Source organism: Myxocyprinus asiaticus, chromosome 10, assembly GCF_019703515.2.
Source record: "Myxocyprinus asiaticus isolate MX2 ecotype Aquarium Trade chromosome 10, UBuf_Myxa_2, whole genome shotgun sequence".
NCBI classification, from domain to species: domain Eukaryota; kingdom Metazoa; phylum Chordata; class Actinopteri; order Cypriniformes; family Catostomidae; genus Myxocyprinus; species Myxocyprinus asiaticus.
Window position 1 is genome coordinate 32,403,106 of NC_059353.1, and position 22,615 is coordinate 32,425,720.

At 37.1% G+C, this 22,615-nt stretch overlaps 1 protein-coding gene across 11 annotated transcripts in view; it reads left to right on the forward strand.

Annotated features, from left to right (window-relative positions):
• The first annotated feature begins 4,997 nt into the window (after positions 1-4,997).
• Positions 4,998-22,615, forward strand: part of LOC127446892 (1-phosphatidylinositol 3-phosphate 5-kinase-like) — a 48,924-nt gene continuing 31,306 nt past the window's right edge. For 2 of the 11 annotated variants that reach the window (XM_051708195.1, XM_051708197.1), the window contains exons 1-8: positions 4,998-5,148; positions 7,498-7,688; positions 11,570-11,695; positions 11,825-11,983; positions 16,168-16,277; positions 16,909-17,080; positions 20,709-20,916; positions 22,530-22,556. In XM_051708195.1, the coding sequence (XP_051564155.1) occupies positions 7,508-7,688; positions 11,570-11,695; positions 11,825-11,983; positions 16,168-16,277; positions 16,909-17,080; positions 20,709-20,916; positions 22,530-22,556 (983 nt within the window). In that variant the 5' untranslated portion in view covers positions 4,998-5,148; positions 7,498-7,507. Of the gene's footprint in view, positions 5,149-7,497; positions 7,689-11,569; positions 11,696-11,824; positions 11,984-16,167; positions 16,278-16,908; positions 17,081-20,708; positions 20,917-22,529; positions 22,557-22,615 lie in introns of those variants that run through there. The other 9 variants (XM_051708199.1, XM_051708201.1, XM_051708196.1 and 6 more) reach the window with 7 other exon arrangements.

Sequence of the window (22,615 nt, forward strand, 5' to 3'; positions counted from 1 at the left end):
ATATCCTAAGTAACCACCCAAATATGTACCGAGGCATCTCTGCCTTTAATATGTTTTTATGCAACCAAGCAACAACTTACATTATGTGCACTCTAGTAAAGAAAACAATTCAAATGCAGTGTGCATAAGCTTTAACAGGCACTACTACTAATACAGCTTCTGTGTGTTCAAATTATGAATTGAATATTTTACAGAAAGACAATTCAAAATAATAAGGATAAAAGTAGGTCTACTGAAATATAACACAAAATGATTTAATCCCTTGTTTTAAGTGTGGGAATTCCTTTTCGTCTGCAGGTGGAGATGTTGCGCTTTTCCATTAAACCCTGTGGTACGTTAACCACTTCTCAATGATGTAACAGTTCATACACCTAAACAAATATGATATTTCTGATGATGAAATTGCCAGGGCAAATGATGACTCATTGCTATCTACAGCAAAACTCAATTTGCATTTATTAACTTTTGCTTCTTTGATCATGAACACAACCGCTGCTACTTGGAGTGGCATATAGAGTACAATTCTGTTAAGGTTATGTTTACCTGAACCACATTGGTACAACAGAGGTATCTAAGTAATGTTGCAACTGTTGTCAGGTTTTAAATTATATTACTACAAAGACATTATAGTATTAAAGGGATAGTTTACCCCAAAAATTCACTCACCCTCATGTTGTTCCAAACCTGTATGGACTTTCTTTCCCCTGTGTAACACAAAAGGAGATGTAAGGCAGAATTTTAGCATCAGTCACCATTCACTTTCATTGTATGGAAAAAAGATCTAATGAAAGTGAATGGTGACTGAGTCCAACATTCTGCCTTACATCTACTTTGTGTGTGTGTGTGTGTGTGTGTGTGTGTGTGTGTGTGTGTGTGTGTGTGTGTGTGTGTTTTGTGGAATGAACATCGTGACACATCTCTCTGATTATGACTTAACAAAGACCAGGAATTTTGGTAACACTTTACAATAAGGTTCCAATTGTTAACATTAGTTAAGCAATAAATAACAATGAACAACACATTTACTGCATTTATCATTCTTAGTTCATGTTAATTTAAACATATTTTAATACATTTTTTAAATCAGAAGTTGTATATGTTAACATTAGTTAATGCACTATGAACTAACATGAACTAACAATGAACAATTGTATTTTTATTAACTAACATTAACAAAGATTAATAAATGCTGTACATTGTTATTTACCTAATGCATTAACTAATGTTAACAAATGGAACCTTATTGTAAAGTGTTACCAATATGTTCTACTTACCATCAGCTGAGTCAAATGTGTGTCAGGGGCAGTGAAAGCTGGGACACTCTCCATGCTCTCTGTCCTTGGGACAGAAGACACAAGACATCACATCACGTTAGCCTTTGCTTAAATATGGATATAATATCTTCTGTAGGTGACATGCCCACTCCATGTCTCATATTAAAATGTTATATTAATTCACAGTTCCTGTGGATCTATAGGATATTAGAAGGATTACAATGTTTCCATGCAGGTTGCTCTGCTAGAACACCCTTGCAGGACATGAAATAGTCATATCGGACAAGGGCACTATGTAGGGCCAGCCTTTAAATGGGTGAGGATGCACTCTCAGTGGAGTTACTGGCATTAACTTCCTAAGCAAAGTTTGTCTTCTTTTCTTAAGAAAGCTGTCTGAATGCATTTTGGAAAATCACAGTGAGTAAATGGGTCCCTGTCTCAGAGAGTATCGTTTCATAAATGTAGACCAGCAAAGATGCTCTATCTTTCTGAATGGCTGCCATGGCAACAACCATATGACCGCTTCAGAACTCAGACTGAACTCTTATCTCTGTTCATTGTGACTCTGGATGCAGGTGAAATCAGACTACAGAGAAGCAAAGTAATGCAACATCAAGTGTACCAACCAATTCTTCCCTGTGTCAATAAATATTTGCAATACAGATGGGACAAAAACTGCTAAGACATGCATATGAACAAGGTAAACATGGTAATGGCTGATTTATCACTTGCAAAAAGTATTAATGGTATTATCATGTATTTTTGGACATGAACCTTGATAATACCGTGGTATGTTTTGAAGTGCATTGGTGTACCACGGTATTACCTTCTGCACTGTACCATGGGATCGCCACAGTACTTTTGTGAGGGATATGACCTATTAGCAAAAATACAACATTTTACATATTAACCCTTAACCCCTTTAGAGACCCGGGACCTCATTTCACCCCCTGTACCTCATCAGTTTATTGAAAATAAGTTGTGCACACACCTCTTTAGTATTCCTCAATCTATCTCTTATACATACTGTAACACAAAAAAATAAAAATGTCAAAATGCCAAAATTGGAACAACAACAACAACAATTTGTTTTAATAAAACTCTATGGTCCTGCCGGCGGGTCCAAAAGGGGGCGCTTTTAAAACGTTAAAGTGTTCGTAGACATAAGTTCGGCATATGAGGTATCATTGGAAAGCTTAGAATCTGAACCTTTCGGAGATAACCACCTACATTTCAGATCTGTATATTGTGATGGAATGTAATAGAGAGGAAAAATAATTCTAGTGCTTTCTGCCATCTAGTGGAATAAAATTAGACTTTTCAAAGTGAGGTTGAGTGAACTGAACTTACAGAATTACATTTTTACAAAATTACATTTTAATTTTTTTATTATTAATCTGTTTATCATAAGATTATAAACACATACAATATTATTTATGAATAATTGGAGTCTTTTTTATTATTATTATTTGGGCGGTTTTCTGAAAAATGAGGCCAATTTGTGTGAATGGTGAGCTTTAAATATGAGTGTGAAAAATTGCAGTCAGCAGCCCAAAAATGCACCAGAGTTTAAGGGGTTAACCCGTTAAATGCATACTCTTTAAACGCATACATTTACTATCACAGGATATCTATTTCTTTGTTTATTACAAGATAAATTGGAACAATATTCATACAAATAAATACTATATCATGGTTGATTTTCTGTGCAACAATGGTGAATTATCAGTATCCCACATGCGTGTGCACTTTCATTTAATACATGCTATTTCTTACTCAAGGTGGTGCTGTTGTTTCAGTTATTGAATTGATTTGCATATGACATTGCTATTTGATAAAAAAAACAACAACATGGTAGCAAACTATAGCAAGTACAACACATGAACAGTATGATATGATTATTGTCATTTGGGTGTACTAGTGAAATTATGTAAAATGTGCATCAATTTAAACTCAATAAGTGCCTGAGAAAATATTTAAATGTACCTTGTGTGTAGCTGATGAGTAGCTTATGTATTTTGTGTAACTTAATATGTTTTTGACAGCCAGTTGAATCTCATGAAATTTCAGTGTGAAAGTAATGAATCCTGTTCTAGATTTGTTGCATTATCTCTTTAAGATGTGAATAATAAAACATCAAATTATATATATTTGTATTTTTTTTTTATTTTTTATTTGTCTTGAAAATATGTTTTAAAAAGTACACTATATGGGCATTTTGTAGATCCATTTTTGATAGATATACATGCCGGGTCTCTAAAGACCTGGATATGTAAGAGTGTTTGGTGAAATTGCCATGCATTTAAGGGATAAAGGTTAAGTAATTTTAATAATAGCTGCATCACAAATTGTCACACATGCTATAATAAGGTTACATCTGCAAAGCCAACTATTAACACAACTCCACCTAAGACCTATTACCATCTACTTGTCAAGCCGAAGAAACAACAGGTACAGTATCTTCTATCTGAAAACCAAATTTTGACATTTCCACCATATAACTGTTATAAGGAAGACATGAGAAATATATTAACATTATTAGTCATCAAACTTCAAACATCATTCCCTCACCTTTAATAACCAGCTTGAAGAAGAACAGGTTTCAAGGATCAATAGAGAAAATCACATGCTCTTAGACAAAATGTCTCATGTAATGCAGACCACTGGGGGAGTTGACTTTAAAAATGAATATGTGAAGAAAAGGTAGGCCAGGCTTACATCTAATCCACAATGTACAGTACATTCAAGAGTAATCATGGTTTAACAATCCAGTGATATAATAATATATAAAATGAAGACATAATGTATGCAAATATTTAAATATACTGTATGCACTTTTGGCCTCTGTTTTAGTCTCAGCAGAGACAAAAGACAGCTGGAGCTGCTCCACATCACTAAAGAGAACCAGAGGATCCTTCAGCGTTTGTCCTCCTGTAGGCCACATTACAACATTCAGGTGTGGCACGAGGAGTGGCTTAAAAACCTTGACCTCAGGAGATACCCACGACTATACACCTCACAGGTGAACAGTATTGTATTAAAACGTACAGTAAGAGGAGATCATTTTCATTGTCCCATTGTTATGCATATGCATAAGAGTCTGCTGGCATCAGGAATGAGGTAGCACAGCAGAATGAGAGGGAAGAGTGTGACCAGAAGACAAAATCTGAAGACAATGTTACAACTAAAGATTAAATATAATTAATGTAGTATACTTCTGCAAAACACAGCTGTAACTCTTAAGATTAACTGTTAAAATAACAGATTATTATTATTATTATTATTATTATTATTATTATTATTATTATTATTATTTATTTATTTATTTATTTTTATAAAAGACTGGTACCAAACTTTATTCACAACTAATCATGACTTTTCAAGATTATATCATAATATAACAACAATAATATTTTGCCTGTTTTATTTATCCTTTTTCATTCACTAATTTTGTTCTGTTATATTAGTCTAACTACTTGCAATATACACATCTTCTGTACTAGTTCTACATAAAAATAAAAGCATTAAAAAAAATCAATTCTGAAACATGACATAATATGAACATATTTGACCACCAGAAATGAAGAAACCAATAAAATATAAAAAAAAATGAGTCAATGGGAAGTTTTATCAACACATTTTGTATGGTAGTGTTGTACGTTACAATTTTATGCGGGTTTACTCGATGTGTCATGCCTGATTGTGCGATCATAACGCTGATCGAACGCTCTGTGATCGACTCAGTGGGTCTGAAGAAGTCGCTGAACATCACAAGGGTGGAATTAGCTGAAAATGTTATTCTGTTAGATGCATTGGGGATTAATGTCATCATTACACAGCTGGCATAGACATGACGTAAACAGCGACAACACAGGTACATGTAGCCTTTATGTTATGTTATGACAGTAAATGTGTGTTGTTATTAAGCTGCATTAGGAAATCAGACAGCTAGCTTTGCTAACTTTACTCTGGCCTCTGATGGATGAAAGAGGAAATTTGACTTTTCAGAAAATATCGTGTGAGTTAAATATGTTCTCTTTTATATTATACAATATAAACTCAAGCAGAGCTGAATATAACTAAATAAGACATCTAGCAGAAAATAGATTAGATAATCGTAGATAAAAACAACTGCACACAGTTTCCCTGCCTAAATGTGACAGATCTCAGTGTTTTCGTATTTGTCTGATCTTTAGTATTCTTTTGTGTCTCGATATGCACATTCATACAACTTAAGATATTTTTTATCTACTTCACACCTCATCGCGCTTCATCACAACGTTACAACTTTCATTTAGTGTTTGCTGAATGAATAATACAACAGGTCCTTTTTTACTATGTTTGTAATAGTAGCGCACGTAGGCTTAAATTCTCTCTAACACTTGTAAAATTAGCGGATATACTGTATATATATATATATAAGTGCTCTAAATGCCAGCGATTTGCGAAGTTAAATCTATGGCGAAGGCATGGCTTATCAGAATCAGAATGAGCTTTATTGCCAAGTATGCTTACACATACAAGGAATTTGTCTTGGTGACAGGAGCTTCCAGTGTACAACAATACAAAACAATACAAAAACAGCAGCAAGACATAGATAATAATAAAAATAAAAAAAATATTAAAGACATACATACAAACACACACATACAAACATACACACATAATTATGAATATTAATGACGCAGCAGGATATGGGCGAGGAGGCTTACCAGATTGGGTGAAAGGCAATTAATAAGGTCACTTGATTGGACGCTCTTACTGGTAGCATATGTAACTGGTCCTGCTGGACTGCTCTGAGTGGGATTTGAACCGGCGTCTTTGGCTTGGGAGGTGGGCGTGCTAATGAGGAGGTTAAAGGCCAGGGGAGTGAGGTTTACACACACTGCACAGCACGTACCAGCTGGCTACCCTTACGCTCTTTTTTTTTAATTATTATTATTATTTTTATTAATTTTTTTATTAAACATAGTACAGGGGATTTAGAAGATAAAGGCAACACATTTTTTCACAAACATTCAGTAAGATTAATGTCACATTAATAAATTATAATACTGTAAGGCTACCCTTACACTCACCCCCCTAAACCTCACTTCCATCCGGGTCATGGCACCACTGTAACGGGGTTGTCTCTGCGTTGTGTTGAATAAAGCACTCGATTGGCACCATCTCACACCTGGTGGATTTGATTCTGTTTAAAAACTTTGAAAAGCGATGGTCAGTCCCAATAATCACACTCACGCATGTTCCACCACAACCACTCTCTCGGCTGGCATGAATCTTAATGACTATGTTTGAATAATATAGGACAGGTATACAATAATAATGCATATTATTTCAAATATAAAGTCTGTACCTGTTTAAACACATTGAAAAGTGGTGGTCAGTCCCAATAATCATGCTCACACATGCTCTATATAATGAGGACTAACATTAAATCAAACATTACTACACATAAAACATGGTAGCATGAGAAGAGAGCATACAATACACTTTCATACATGACAAAACAAAATGCATGTTGATTTACCCCCCCCCCCCCCAAAAAAAAGATACAATTAATTAAAATATTTCCTTGGAGCACTCACCCACCACAACCGCTCTCTCGGCTAGCACAAATCTTAATGACCCATCCGGAACCAGTTCGCTACGCAGCACCAGCATATGGGTGGAGAGTGCAGGTTGAATATAATTAAAGGGCCATACACAAAATTAAGTGACGCAAGTGAAAGCACTTTTTTTTTTACCCTGTTACACCTATATGACCTTATTATATTCATGAACAAGCCTTCAACATAGTACTATTGTAAATGAATGACATAACATTCTGAAACTCATGTTGCTTTGTCCATCACTGAGCCTCAAAGTCACTACAGTTGGTTTAAAATAAACATGACATGCTCTGTGGGTGTGAATGCAGTGAGTTTCTCATTTCTCTCTGACCTGCCTCCGGAATTATGTACTTATAGGCCTAGAATTTACTGACTATTGAACTGATATTCTATTGAAGTCCTTTTGTTATAAGAGCAACTACTCTTTTACAGCTTGCTTTGCTTTTATTATGTTTCTGTTTTTTCTGTAGTCAGCAGGCCTCAGAAATCACATGTCTTCATTTATAGTGTTTCAAAGTGTGAGGTTCACATGATCAGTCTGTAAAGTTTTGATCTCAGAGAGGTTTCATATAGAATGTGGATTCCAGTCACTGATAAATGATTGACCTCAGGAGCAGTGACATGGCTGCCGAAGACAAGGCTTCCTCCTCATCCTCTGCGATGGACTGGAGCTCTGAGCCGCCACTTTCGCCTACCAGTACTTCCCACCTTACACACTTCAAACCCCTGACCCCTGAACAGGATGAGCCACCCCTGCGCTCTGCCTACAGCTCCTTTGTCAGTCTGTTCCGCTTCAGCAAAGGTGAAGCACAATTATTATATCATGTTTTATAAAACTGATTGACCCAAAAAGAAAAATTCTGTCAACATTTACCAACCCTCATGTTGTTCCAAATAGGCATATGGCATAACAGGACATGATGTATTGATGTATGTATTGACAGAATTGATGTAATATTCCTCTTTTGTAAGATTTGGATAAAAGCATCTGCCAAATGAATAAATGTAAGTGTAAATGTATATGAGGATATACAATTTTCACATCATGATAATTTCTGAAGCTTTTATCATGGTATACGGTATTACCACAGTATTAAATAACATTACAAAAACGGGTTGAAATGTAAACAAGCTTAATTATTGTTCTCGTAATAACAAGTTTAATTACTTTTGTCAATACCAAACTGACCCTTTAAATTAACAGATAACTTTGAAACTTTGAAAAGAACCCTGAACATTTAAAAAAAAATGTTTTTTTTTTTTTTGGAGAGCAAGGCAGTTGCTAATATACAGTGCATTCAGAAAGTATTCAGACCCCTTCATTTTTATCACATTTTGTTATGTTGCAGCCTTGTGTTAGAATTTTTTTTTTTTTTTTATGCATTCACATCTATCTACACTCCATACCCCATAATGACAAAGGAAAAACTAGATTTTTGATAACTTTGCAAATTTATTAAAAAGAAAAAAACTGAAATATCACATTGACACAAGTATTCAGACCCTTAACTCAGTACATAGTTGAAGCACCTTTGGCAGCGATTGCAGCCTCAAGTCTTTTGGGGTATGATGCGACAAGCTTTGCACAACTGGATTTGGGGATTTTCTGCCATTCTTCACTGCAGATCCTCTCAGGCTCTGTCAGGTTGGATGGGGAGCGTCGGTGGACGTGTTCAGTGTTCAGTTGTGTTCAATTGGGTCCAAGTCCGGGTTCTGGCTGGGCCATTCAAGGACATTCACAGAGTTGTCCCTAAGCCGCTCTTGCATTGTCTTGGCTGTTTGCTTAGGGTCATTGTCCTGTTGGAAGGTGAACCTTCGGCCCAGTCTGAGGTCCTGAGCGCTCTGGACCAGGTTTTCATTAAAGATATCTCTGTATTTTGCTGCGTTCAGCTTTCCTTCAACCCTGACCCCCACAGCATGATGCTACCACTACCACGCTTCACCGTTGGGATGGTATTGTGCAGGTGATGAGCGGTGCCTGGTTTCATCCAGACATGAGGCTTGGAATTTAGTCCAAACAGTTCAGTCTGTGTTTCATCAGACCAGAGAATCTTGTTTCTCTGTCATTTAGGTGCATTTTTATGTGTCTTGCTCTGAGCAGAGGCTTCCATCAGGCCACTCTGCCATAAAGCCCTGATCGGTGGAGTGTTGCAGTGATGGTTGTCCTTCTGCAAGTTTCTCCCATCTCCACACATGATGTCTGGTGCTCAACCAGAGTGACCATTGGGTTCTTGGTCACCTCTCTTATCAAGGCCCTTCTCCCCCGATTGCTTAGTTTGGCCGGGTGGCCAGCTCTAGGAAGAGTCCTGGTTGTTCCAAACTTCTTCCATTTAAGAATTGTGGAGGCTGCTGTACTCTTGGGAACCTTCAATGCAGCCAAAACATTTTTGTAGCATTCCCCAGATCTGTGCCTTGACACAATCCTGTCTCTGAGCTCTACAGGCTGTTCCTTTGACCTCATGGCTTGGTTTTTGCTCTGATATGCATTTTCAGCTGTGAGACCTTATATAGACAGGTGTGTGCCTCCAAATCATGTCCAATCAATTGAATTTGTCACAGGTGGGCTCCAGTCAAAGTGTAGAAAAATCTCAAAGGTGATCCAGAGAACTGAGATGCACCTGAGCTAAATTTCAAGTGTCATAGCAAAAGGTTTGAATACTAATGTCAATGTGATATTTCAGTTTTTTCTTTTTAATAAATTTGCAGAGTTATCAAAAATCATTTTTGATTTGTCATTATGGGGTATTTTTGTAGATTGATGTGAAAATAAATAAAATTGAAGCATTTTAGCATAAGGCTGCAACATGACAAAATGTGAAAAAATGAAGGGGTCTGAATACTTTCTGAATGCACTGTATAGCTAGGTGCGAGAAGCATGGCTAAAGGAGCAATGCAGCCGACCCCTTATCCACCATATAAAAGGGTTAAAGGTGCACTCAGTAATTTTTTTCTCATTAAAAAAGTTTAGCTCCTAAAGACATGAATTGAAATTTTGCAATATCAAAATGGAGTCATCATTTAACTCACATTAAACTGAAGACTCCAGTCATATCAGTAACCTTATAAAAGCAGTTTTATTCTACATGGAGAGGGTCTGCACATGTGGGCAGTGGTGGCTCAGCAGTTAAGGCACTGGGTTACTGATCAGAAGGTCAGGGGTTCAAGCCCCAGTACTGCCAAGAAGCCACTGTTGGGCCCTTGAGCAAGGCCCTTGGCCCTATCTGCTCCAGGGGTGCCGTATCATGGCTGACCCTGCACTCTGATCTGTAAAAAAAAGAATTTCACTGAATATGTGCAAATGTATAATGTGTGATAAATAAATACAATTATTATTATTATATTCTCATCCATGCCGGTTTGTTTATATTAGAGTGTGCATGTGTCATTTGTGCCGCATACATGTAGTGTTGTGAATCTTAATTCGTTGATGGAGAAAAACTACTGTGCGACCAGAAAAATCTAAACAATTTGGCTAAAAGGTTATCTAGAAATATTTACATTATTTTGAAGTGCCCACGATAACAATATAATGCACGTTAATTACCGTGATATACCATATTACCGAATATGATCACATGCCTTCAAACCCATATGACTTTCTTTCCTATGTGTAACACAAAAACAGATGTTAGGCAGAATGTTCAGTCACTATTCACTTTCATTGTATGGAAAAAGATGCAATGAAAGTGATTGGTGACTACACAGAAGAAAATAAGTCAAAGGGGTTTTGAACAACATAAAATGTAATGATGTATATGATGACAGAATTTTCATTTTTGGGTGAACCGTCCCTTTAATCACAATGAATAGGTACTATATATCTGGAATAATTGTAATTTTTATAGCCATATCTGTAATCTGAACAAAGTTTATAAAAGACTCTTATAACAGAAGTCTCCTAGCGAACATTTTTAGATTTTTAAAATTTAAGATAGCATTAGAATGACCTAAATTTCATTTCCAAAACAAGGTACAGGGTTATGTAATAGCCATTCAGGTTTTTGAGATTGGACAGGAAAAGTTGTGCAGGAGACTCGTGGAGAGTCATGTGACAGTGCTCGAGATGTGCCAAGAACACAGTGCTCATTTTGCTCACTTTCACGTGTTCTTCCCCTGTAGTTTTTTTATTTGTATTCCTATGTATAGTTTAAACAGATCATCCCCCCTGGCAGGGTTGCAGTAGAAAACTGAAAGGGGACCTACTGTATTAACTGAAATTATAATTAAAAACAAAGCTTTGAGAAATAATACTTAGATATTTGGTGCGTCCTGCACAATTAACACGTCACTGTTTTACTAACTCAAATGTGTAGGGATAAAAAGAATAGATTTAAATATATGTCATCATTTACTCACCCTCATGACATTTCTTTTGTAGGTGAACTAAGACATAATTTTCATAGCTGCTCTAAGAACACATTAAAGTAAAACTCCGGATTTAATAAAGTTGAAAATAGATGTATAAAATATTATGAAATTCGCTCTTGTGTTTTTATTGATTTTTATATATTTTTGTAAGTCATTTCAGCTGAAGAGTACACTGACAAGTGTTTGAGATTTAAATAGAATTACTTTGAAGATTTATTCATTTACAGTGAACCAGTGTAATTATCAATAAAAGTTTCAATATAAAGTACACTCATAGTGATAACATTTCTAATATCTCCCTTTTATTCCTTTTAGAAAAAACAGGTGCAAACATTGCACCAGCAAAAAAGCTTGGTAAGCTTGGTAAGTCTAGCCTTTGTACAGTAATAAAAGTAATATCCAGAAAAAATAAAGATGATTTAGGGGAAAGCAGATTAAGAGGTGAAGAAAGACATCAACACACTACAAATTCTTACTTAAAATCAGCAAATCACCAGAGCGTTTGAAATCCTCTGCCTTTTAACCGAAACAAACTTTTCTATTGTTCTTCTGTTGGTTTCAATTGTCCAGAGGAAGGACGGCCTGCTTCAGTGACGGAGAAAAGTCAGTCGGCTTCATCATCACCACAGGGGCCACGCCGCAACTGGTCAAGTCCCTCCCATTCCATACATGGCCCAGAAACACACAGGAAACATTCGGAACTTCTCCGAAGAACATCCACTGCATCAGGTACAAACCCGTACAGTTTACACAGACTTTGCACTTTCTGTTGTCCTCAATTATTCCCCAGGTTTTAAAAGATTTTACAACCTTTAAAATTTGTACTAATTAAAGATCAAATAAAAGTGGAATAAATGTCATGAAGATCATGTAAAGGGGTGAATCTTACAAAAAAAATGTATGGGTCATATTTGACCGCAAAATCAAAAGTATCATTATGTGTATATAGATAATTATAAGTGAATCCTTACAGTGGCAAGAAAAAGTATGTGAGCCCTTTGGAATTAGCTGGGTTTCTGCATTAATTGGTCATAAAATGTGATCTCATCTTCATCAAAGTCTTGACAAAATAAAGTATTGAACACATTCCATTAAATATTCACAGTAATATGGAATAAGTAAGTGAACCCTTGGATTTAATAAATGGTCGATCCTGCTTTGGCAGCAATAACCTCAACCAAACATTTCCGGTAGTTGCGGATTAGACCTGCACAATGTTCAGAAGGCATTTTGCACCATTCTTCCTTACAGAACTGCTTTAGCTCAGCCATATTCTTAGGATGTCTTGTGTGAACGGCTTTTTTGAGGTCATTCCACAAGATCTCTATTGGGTTAAGGTCTGGGCTCTAACTGGGCCACTCCAAAAGGTGGATTTTCGTCTTTTGAAGCCATTCTGTAGTGGATATACTTCAGTGTTTAGGGTCATTGTCCTGCTGCATCACCCAACTTCTACTGAGCTTCAGCTGGTGCACATCCACCCTGACATTATCCTGTAGGAAATGTTGGTAAACTTGAGAATGAATTTTTCCTTTGATGATAGCAAGCGGTCCAGGCCCCGAAGCAGCAAAGCAGCCCCAAATCATGATGCTCCCTCCACCGTACTTCACCGCTGGGATGATGTTTTCATGTTGGTATGCAATGCCCTTTTTTACGCCATACGTAGTGCTGCATGTTCTTCCCAAACAATTCAACCTTCGTTTAATCAGTCCACAAAACATTTCCCCAGTAGCGTTGTGAAGTTTTAATGTGATCTTTGGCAAACTTCAGGCGCACAGCAATGTTTTTGTTGGAAAGTAGCAGCTTCATCCGTGGTGTTCTGCCATTGACACCATGCCTATTTAATATTTTCCATATAGTAGACTCATGAACAAAGATGTTAATCAGTTCCGATGATTCCTTCAAGTCTTTAGCTGTCACTTTAGGGTTCTTTTTTGCCTCATTGAGCATTCTGCCGTTTGCCCTTTGAGTCTTCTTGGCTGGACGTTCACGTCTAGGGAGAGTAGCCACTGTACTAAATCATCTCCATTTATAGACAATTTGTCTTAACTGTGGACAGATGAATATCTAAGCGTATATGTACAAGAACAATACAATCGTTTGTGTGTTATTACTAGTTCAAACAGATTGTGTTTATTCATTATTGTAACTTAGAGACCAGGGCCCGATTTCACAAAGATTTTTATCTTACCACTAGGAGTTCCCCAAAGAGGTCCTAGTTAGGTGTTTTTGCTTAAAACCATTTTACAAAACTGCTAAGAGCAAGTTTTAGTAAGGAAATCTTAAGATAGAGAAAGGCAGAGTTGACCTCTTTGCTATGGATGACGCCATGTTTAGTGCGCTCTTTTAAATTGCCCACAGTGATTTGTAGACAGGGAACAGCTATTTGTCAGCTTGCAGACAGACAATGACATATATAGGTCTATATATACTGATAGATAGATAGATAGATAGATAGATAATTTTTTCGGTTGATGAACATTTCTTCATCCTGTGTTGATGTAATGAAACAAGCGTGCATCCCATCAACAGCATCAAAACACCCCGCAATTGCCGTGGTTCCCTGTGAATGCCCCCTTTTTTCTCTGTAGCGAGTGCACATCCACAGGAAAAAAAAACGCTATGAATTGTCGGACATATGTGTGGTCTGGAGAGGGCATATATAGTTTTATAGATTATTCTGCTGACGGATGACAAAAATTCCCAATTCATCCGTGCTATACTGTTTTATTTTGATGTGGCCAGGGAGTGCAGATTTATCAAAACCTTTATCTCCGGTGTAATTGGGTTGTTTCAGTTTGTGGGAGAGGTAACTGCATATACGTTTATAATGAAAACACCTTGATTCAGGTCAAAATTATAATATTTATAATATTATATTATTAAAATACATCGACTCAATTGTGATTCAGGCGATACCTTTTCAAACGGTCAATGTCATAATAATACTCTAATACATAGTTTTTAATGTGGATTGACAACAGCAGCCATGCTTCGTATCGTTTCCTCGAAGTCCTCAGGACGACTTCTAAGCTGTCGTGGGTTTAGGATCTACTTTTAGCATTAAAATGCTTCATGAATTACTCTTAGATTAAAATTTTACAAGTCCTAAAATTAGGAGTGACACGCCCCTAATTTTTAAGAGTTGTTCCTAAATTTCCGCATTAGAAGTTACTTTTATCCTTAAGATTTTTTTTTAATACAGGCCCAGATTTTAAGACAAATTTATTCATAAATGCAGGTAATTCCAAAGGGTTCATATACTTTATCTTACCACTGTATATAATTTATACTAACCCTAACCCTAAATTCTAAACAAGAAATACTTATAAATATATTACTATATATATATAGTACAGAAATTAAAATTGGGGGATGCAAGGAGTCCCAGTTTAATTATCAGTAACATTTTTAATTCAAAGTTCGTTTTTAGAGATAACATTTCTAATATCTCCCTTTTATTCGGTGCCTGGGTAGCTCAGTGGTAAAGATGCTGGCTACCACCCCTGGAGTTCGCTAGTTCCCAGGGCGTGCTGAGTGACTCCAGCCAGGTCTCCTAAGCAACCAGACTGGCCCGGTTGCTAGGGTGGGTAGAGTCACATGGGGTAACCTCCTCGTGGTCACTATAATGTGGTTCGTTCTCGGTGGGGCGCATGGTGAGTTGAGCATGGTTGCTGCGGTGGATGGCGTGAAGCCTCCACACGCGCTATGTCTCTGTGGCAACGCGCTCAACAAGCCACGTGATAAGATGTGCGGGTTGACGGTCTCAGACGCGGAGGCAACTGGGATTCATCCTCCACCACCCGGACTGAGGCGAATCACTACGTGACCACGAGGACTTAAAAAGCACATTGGGAACTGGGCATTCCAAATTGGGAGAAAAAATGGGGAAAAAAATACAAATCTCCCTTTTATTCCTTTTAGAAAAAACAGGTGCAAACGTTGCAAGTGATAATTGTATGTTTTATGGAGGAAAAAACTGTGAATCCTTCGAAACATGCTCTTATTAGTTAGAATTAGAGTTAAACTTATCAATTTGGTGTGGTAGGATGGTCACTTTGACTAATCACTGTGACCTGGTTCTCATAGGGATTATCACTGAAGATAACAGTGATTCGATAGACTCTGACCTTATATGATATATACCACTCTCAGGAGGACTAGCACTGGTCGTTTTTTGTTTTTACATAACATAAAATCTATATTCTGGAGTTAGAACTTTAATTTGAGTAGGAAACAAGCACTGTGAATGTGAACCACCTTCTCATCTATGGGAGCTTCAACCAAGACAAGTAGAGGATGAATATTTCATAAAAATTAGTTGTGTTTAAAGTTTACTTCCAATAAGTAAACATAGTTAAAGTTTTGTGTATGTTCCTTTCTGTTCACAGTGGACTGGGAAGGTGAGGATTGTTTATTTTATTTCATATATGTTAAGTCAGTTTCATAAAGCTCTGAAATATTTCTCTGCTTGAAAACACTGAGTCGTATGGCTTTACATTAACCACATTTGTAGCATGTGAAAGGGTGCGTTGAAAGGTGGGACGCAGTTGGCTGAAAATTTTGAGTCCTTTGGTGCTTGTAGCTGAACATTTTTGCTCATGAGCTTTAGTCATTGGTGGCCTTAGTTACTGCATTTGCTTTTATTCATTCATAGGCTATTCATGAGAATCATAATCTCACTTACATTCATAAGAATAATTGCTGACCCTTGGCGGCTCACATAAGCACTCATTGTCAGGATCAACATGCCATTTAAGAATACTGGTCGATATTTAGTTGTTTTGACTGCAGGCTATGGTTTTGAGTCAGCATGTGTGCTGTGTATTTTCACCTGCATGTTTTATTTAAGAGAAGGTTTAAGATCTTGTTTTGTACTCTACTGGAGGTGCTTTTGTGTGGCTGTATATTTACAGAGGGTCGACGGAAATCAGAAGCTCCTCTGGGCAGCCACGACCCCCGAACAGCTGTCCAGCTCCGGACGGCTCTCAAGAGACTCAAGGAGATCATGGAAGGAAAGAGTCAGGTATTGATTTCTTGTTTACTAGTTTGTAATCTGTGGAGATTTTCCTAAGTACACATCTTTCATATTAAAGGGGCCAAATTATACACTTTTGTTAGTATTTTATTTATGCCCTGAAATCCACAAATATAACACATAATATTAATGCAAGTTTTACTTGCACCAGAAACAGTCATAATTTAGTGTTACACTTGTTACAGCTTGGCTCTTGTTGTTACTTTTCTTAGTGATAGGTAAATAAAACGGACATAAAAAATTTGCTAGACTTACATTGGGACCAGAATATCATAGAGACACACAAGCAGCCATCCACAACACCGTAGCATCTTGTCAGTGAGTTTGCACAGGTTTTAAACAGGCTGTTTTTGCTTCTGTATCTTTAAGACATCTATATGTAAATTAATTCTGTTATACAGTAATTAGCTAATCTTTTTTTACATGATAGATCTCCATTAAAACATTAATTGAAAAAACACTCTTCTTTATCATAAAGCCATGTTCATGCCAGTCAATATTTTTTGCTTTCTTTATAGAGACAAACCAAGATTCAATTGTCTAATAGTGGTAGTAAAGTAGTGGAAGTTGTGTGCCACAGCTAGTCATGAGAGAGGTACATCATGTTGTTATGTCTCAGGACAGTGATCTGAAGCAATACTGGATGCCGGACAGCCAGTGTAAGGAGTGCTATGACTGCAACGAGAAATTTACAACCTTCAGACGCCGTCACCACTGTCGACTATGCGGCCAGATCTTCTGTAGCCGTTGCTGCAACCAGGAAATTCCTGGCAAGTTCATGGGCTACACGGGTGAGTGTTGTTAGGGTGTTCACTCTGTGGAGTGAGGGACTCATTCTGACCTCCTGGTTTTGTGGATGTAGCCTCTTTAAAGAGGCTTTCAACAAGGAGAAGACTGCATTCTAAGAGGTCATGGGCAGGTCTCATGATCCTCTCATGATAGGGGTAGCTATGTTCAATGAAGACGTAAGACCATCTTGAGCATGCTGCGTTTGCGGTTGTACATTGTGTTTGCGGTGGTTTGGCATTTTTGTGTGTGTTTGGATTTTGATAGGCTGTAGTGTGACTGTTGATTGGACTATGTGGCCTAACTGGTTTGATTCTGAAAAAGGTAAGAATTTGTGTGTGTTAGGGGTTTTACCTTTAAGGATAAACCTGTTCCTACCTAAAAACATACATAATTACCTTGATCTTTCTAGTTGATAAGACATTTTTATGCTGTCAACTCACCTGAAATATTTAGATCAGGGCATTCATTTTACTTTGGTTGCACCTATATTTACAGTGCTGTGAAAAAGTATTTGCCCCCTTCCTGGTTTCTTGTATTATTTTTTTTCATACTAAATTGTTTTAGATCTTCAGACAAGATATAACATAAAACAAAGGCAACCTGAGTAAACACAAATTACAGTTTTAAAATATATGTAGATTTTTTTGAAGCAAAAACGTAATCCAACACCTATATCACCCATGTGAAAAACTAACTGCCCCCTTAAACTTAATAGCTGGTTGTCCCACCTTTAAAAGCAACAACTGCAACCAAATGCTTCTGATAACTGGAGATTAGTCTTTCACAATGCTATGGTGGAATTTTGGCCCACTCTTCTTTGCAGAACTGCTTTAGTTCAGCCATACTGGACGGTTTTCCAGCATGAACTGCCCGTTTAAGGTCCTGCCACACAGAACTTTGACTAGGCCACTTCAAAAAATGTTGCTTCTTTTGAGCCATTCAGAGGTGGACTTACTCCTGTGCTTTGGATCATTATCTTGCTGCATACTCCAGTTGCGCTTGAGCTTCAACTCATGGACTGATGACTGGACGTTCTCCTTTAGGATTTTCTGGTAGAGGGCAGAATTCATGTTTCCCTTAAGTCGCCCTGGCCCTGAAGCAGCAAAGCATCCTCACATAATCACAATGCCACCACCAGGCTTGACCGTAGGTATGATGTTCTTTTTGTGGAATTCTGTGTTTGATTTTACGCCAGATGTAACGGGACATCCAAACAGTTCCACTTTCGACTCATCAGTCCACAGAACATTCTCCCAAAAGTTTTGAGGATCATCAAGGTGTGTTTTGGCAAAATTCAGATGAGCCTCAATATTCTTTTGGGTTAGCAGTGGTTTCAACCTAGCCACTCTCCATGGATGGCATTTTTGAGTCATGAACAATGACCTTTATTGATGCGAAAGAGGCCTGCAGTTCCTTGGATGTTGTTCTTGACTTTTTTGTGACTTCCTGGATGAGTTGTCACTGTGCTCTTGGAGGAATTTTGGAACGTCGGCCACTTCTGGGAAGGTTCACTACTGTGCCAAGTTTTCTCCATTTGGAGACAATGGCTCTCACTTTGGTTCTTTGGAGTCCCAGAGCCTTTGAAATAGCTTTGTAACCCTTCCCAGACTGATGTATTTTAATCACCTTTTCCTCATAATTTCTGGAATTTCTTTCGACCTTGGCATAGTGTGCTACTTGGTGAGAACATTTAACCAACTTCATGCTGCTGAAAAAGTTCTATTTAAGTGTTGATTTGATTGAACAAGGCTGGCAGTAATCAGGTCTGGGAGTGTCTAGTCCAGCTGAATCTTATGATGAATGCAGTTTCATAGATTTTGGGATTTAGTAACTTTTTCACACAGGCCCAGTTGGTATTGGATAACGTTTTTGCTTCAATAAATAACATTATAATTTAAAAACTGTATTCGTGTTTACTCAGATTGCCTTTGTTTTATGTTAGATTTGTTTCAATTTTTGAAACAGTTTAGTATGAGATATACACAAAAACAGAATAAATCGTGATGGGGGCAAATACTTTTCCACAGCACTGTAGGTTGGTTTTGGACTCCAAAGATTCAACCACAGACCTTAGCCAGGATAGAAACTGTATTTAGTTGGATATGAATGTAAACAAGTCTGTGAGGGATAGAAGGGCAGTCTGTTAAATATATTGTACAGTTTGTACCTTGGTGCTTATCGTTCAGCCAACAAAACATTGAAAATAAATCTTTCCACATAATTTCCAGTTTAAAAATAACTATGCTCTGCAAGAGTTTCATTTTTGGGTGAACTGTCCCTTTAAGGCAGTACAACCTATTGAGTGGACTGTACTTTTATCTCACACAGCTTTGAAAATGGCATCTACCCGAATTAAGGTCCATACTTTTTGGACTCCTGATGTGAAACTTGTTTTCATTCATTATTGTGGGACCTCATTTATGATTGGTTAAACCATTTAGCTAGACTTGATTTGATTTGCTGGCTGCTGTGTGGTAGTTTTTCAGGGTTTTTACTATAATTGTAAATGCACTGCTCCAGCTTCAAAACAGAAATGACTAGGACTGGGTACTGATACAGATTTCCTGATTCAATTCTGATTCACAAGCTCTCAATTTGATTCCAATTTCGATTCAATATCAGTTCATATGGATACATTCCTGTTACAATGTCCATTTTGATTAAATATGAAAGAAATTCTCTCTCAGCTAATGCTCTTTATTATAAAGAAACTTTCTTGGCAACCCTTCTAGGTACAATTTGAAAATATTAATTTTACAAATTATATTTTATCATTAGTTTTTCATCAAATTGGTCACATTTTAGCTTTTGAAAAAATTTCAAATTCAGTCTATTCCATCCAACTAATGTCTTGAAATTGCATATATTATGTTGCATATATATTTTTGTTACCCGTTTATTGTTTATGTGCATAAATTGTACTATTTACAAGTATTTACATTGATACGTAGAACACATGGTAAATCTGCACTGTCTCTTTAAGACTACCGGCATCAGCCAGTGAGTGCATATAACGAATCAGGACGTGCGTGGTTTCTGTAGCGCAACCATGTGTGATTAGAATTAAATGTTTCTTTTTTTATTGTTGTTTTTAATCAACAACTGACAGTAAATAACAGAAAGGATATTAAAAGAGATATTATTCAATGACATATGGATCCGTGGATCTCATCTTTGGACTCGCAGAACGAGTAAAACCAAAAAGTTTACTCTTAACACACAGTGAAAGGACCTCTGTGATAATAACTTATTCTCCATTTTACTACTCAATCTCTGCTGAGTGAAATCTGAACATGTACTATCCAGTGGATAATTTTTATGCAACATTTTTATTCATATAGCATGGGATTTGGTCACATAATGTGGCTGATTTACTTGCATTATAGAGGGTTGGCACATAAAGTGAAAGATCGATTTTGAGATTTAAGAATCGAGATTGAGAGTTCAAATTAGGATCATTGCTATTATCTATTATCTATGCAAATCATTATTTTTTTTTTTTACCCAGCTGTAGAAACGACAAAGGCTGCGTTTGAAGTGTAATGTAACCCAATAGTGTTTAAAACCACTCTATGTCTTCTGTTAATTTTCTAATCTGGTCCCTTTTGCCCATTTCCCATCATATTACAGGTGATTTACGGGCATGTACGTACTGTCGTAAGATAGCATTGAGTTATGCTCACTCAGCCGACTCGAGCTCCATCGGCGAGGACCTGAGCGCTCTGTCAGACTCGCCCTGCTCCATGTGTGTGCTGGAGCCCACCGAACCCCGCACACCTGTGGGAGGCCGTAAAGCTAGCCGGAACATCTTCCTGGAGGAGGACCTGGCCTGGCAAAGGTAAAAACACAGAGAATCAGACCAGGGGCAGGGAATAAGGACATATCATTATCGATTCCATTGTTCCTGCTCACTTGACCTTATCCCTATGGTGTTTCTCTGCTCTGTTTTATCTCTACATATTTCTCATGATCATTGGTCCTGCTGTTTATATCTTTCACATGGAAGACTGGCCCTCTCAGGTCCATCTTACTGATGCCACTGTGCTTCATTTAAAATCAGAATAGAATCAAATGGGTAGTTGTCAAATAACATGGGATGTATAAGGAAAAATGTTGTTTTTCAGATGGAACTGGTCACTATTTGTTTAAATTGTATTACAATTTTAAGCACCTTTTACAGTTCACTTAAATAGTCTGCTGCTTAAAATAGTTTTAAACAGAGTATATAATAGCATGTCACATTGCAGAGCGCATGCAAGTAGTTTACTAATATCCATTTTATTAAGCCGCCTCAAATGCCTTCTGACTTAAACCATAATTGATTGACTGATTTGATCATTTGGCTGAGTGAATGTCATAAAACATGGGACTTTTCCAAAAGACAATTCCAATGAACCAAACTAACTATTGAACTAACTGACAACATTAATCCATAACCAGTCCACAAATGCACTCAGCACATCGCGGTCTTGCTTACGATGAGGCCGTTGTGCAAGTCCAATGCAGATAAATGAGAAACAAGTGAGTAAAGGATAATATACAGTATACCTGTTTTGAATCACAATACACTTAAGCATAAAGAATAAAGAATACTTAATCGAGCTGTACCTCCCAAGAAACCTCTGGCTGCACAAAAAATATAAATAAACTCTTCGCATCAAATTTCTTCGCATCCAGCTCCCGCATAGGCACGTCCCATTCAGAAGTGATCATGTTTGGAATGACCCTACAGCATGGATTGTGCTCCCTTCAAAGTGCCCTGCGAAGGCATGATTGTCAGAACATTGCCAGATGCGCAGTTGTAGGTGGTGGGTGCGTTCTCGTTTTAGAAAGCATTTGATTGGACAAGGTTTCTCGATGTGATGTCATGGATGTTCCTGAGTGTTTTTAGCCAGAAAACAGAGACTGCAGATTTTAAATGCTTACATATTCTGAAAATGAATTTTGGCAGTGTTTAGATTAGAAGAACACTAGCATATAGCCTGGGCCCTAGATGACCTTAAAGCTAATAGATAAGGACTAAAAGTAGATAAAACTTTAATTTTGATTTCACAGGGTCTTTAAGAATTTTCTTATTCAAAATATAATCTCTTTCTCTCTCTCTCGCTCTCTCTCTGACATACTTTATTTTGACTTTAAGCACAAACTTCTGAGTAAATTTTCTTTATTTTTAGTTTTTTAGTTGTACTATAAGATAATCTATGTTTACACCTAATTATATGTTACTGCCACTCATTGTTTACCTTTTGCTCTGGTGGTACATCCTAAATTCCACTTTGAAGAGAGAAATATCCCACTAACATACCAAATTACATAAAACATAGGGCTTCTGTGATGCAAATGAACTTCAACTCTCTCTGCTCACCTTTATCCAATCAGCTGGCTCCTTCTGCTCATGTGTTGTGAGTCTGTCTCAATGTTCATCTTTTCTCCTTTCTCTCTCATGCATAGAAAAAATTCCATTGGGATGAGGAAGAAGTGAGTTTTTAGTGTTTTTTGTTTTTATTTTTCTTTGCATGATGTCGTAGTGAAGACAT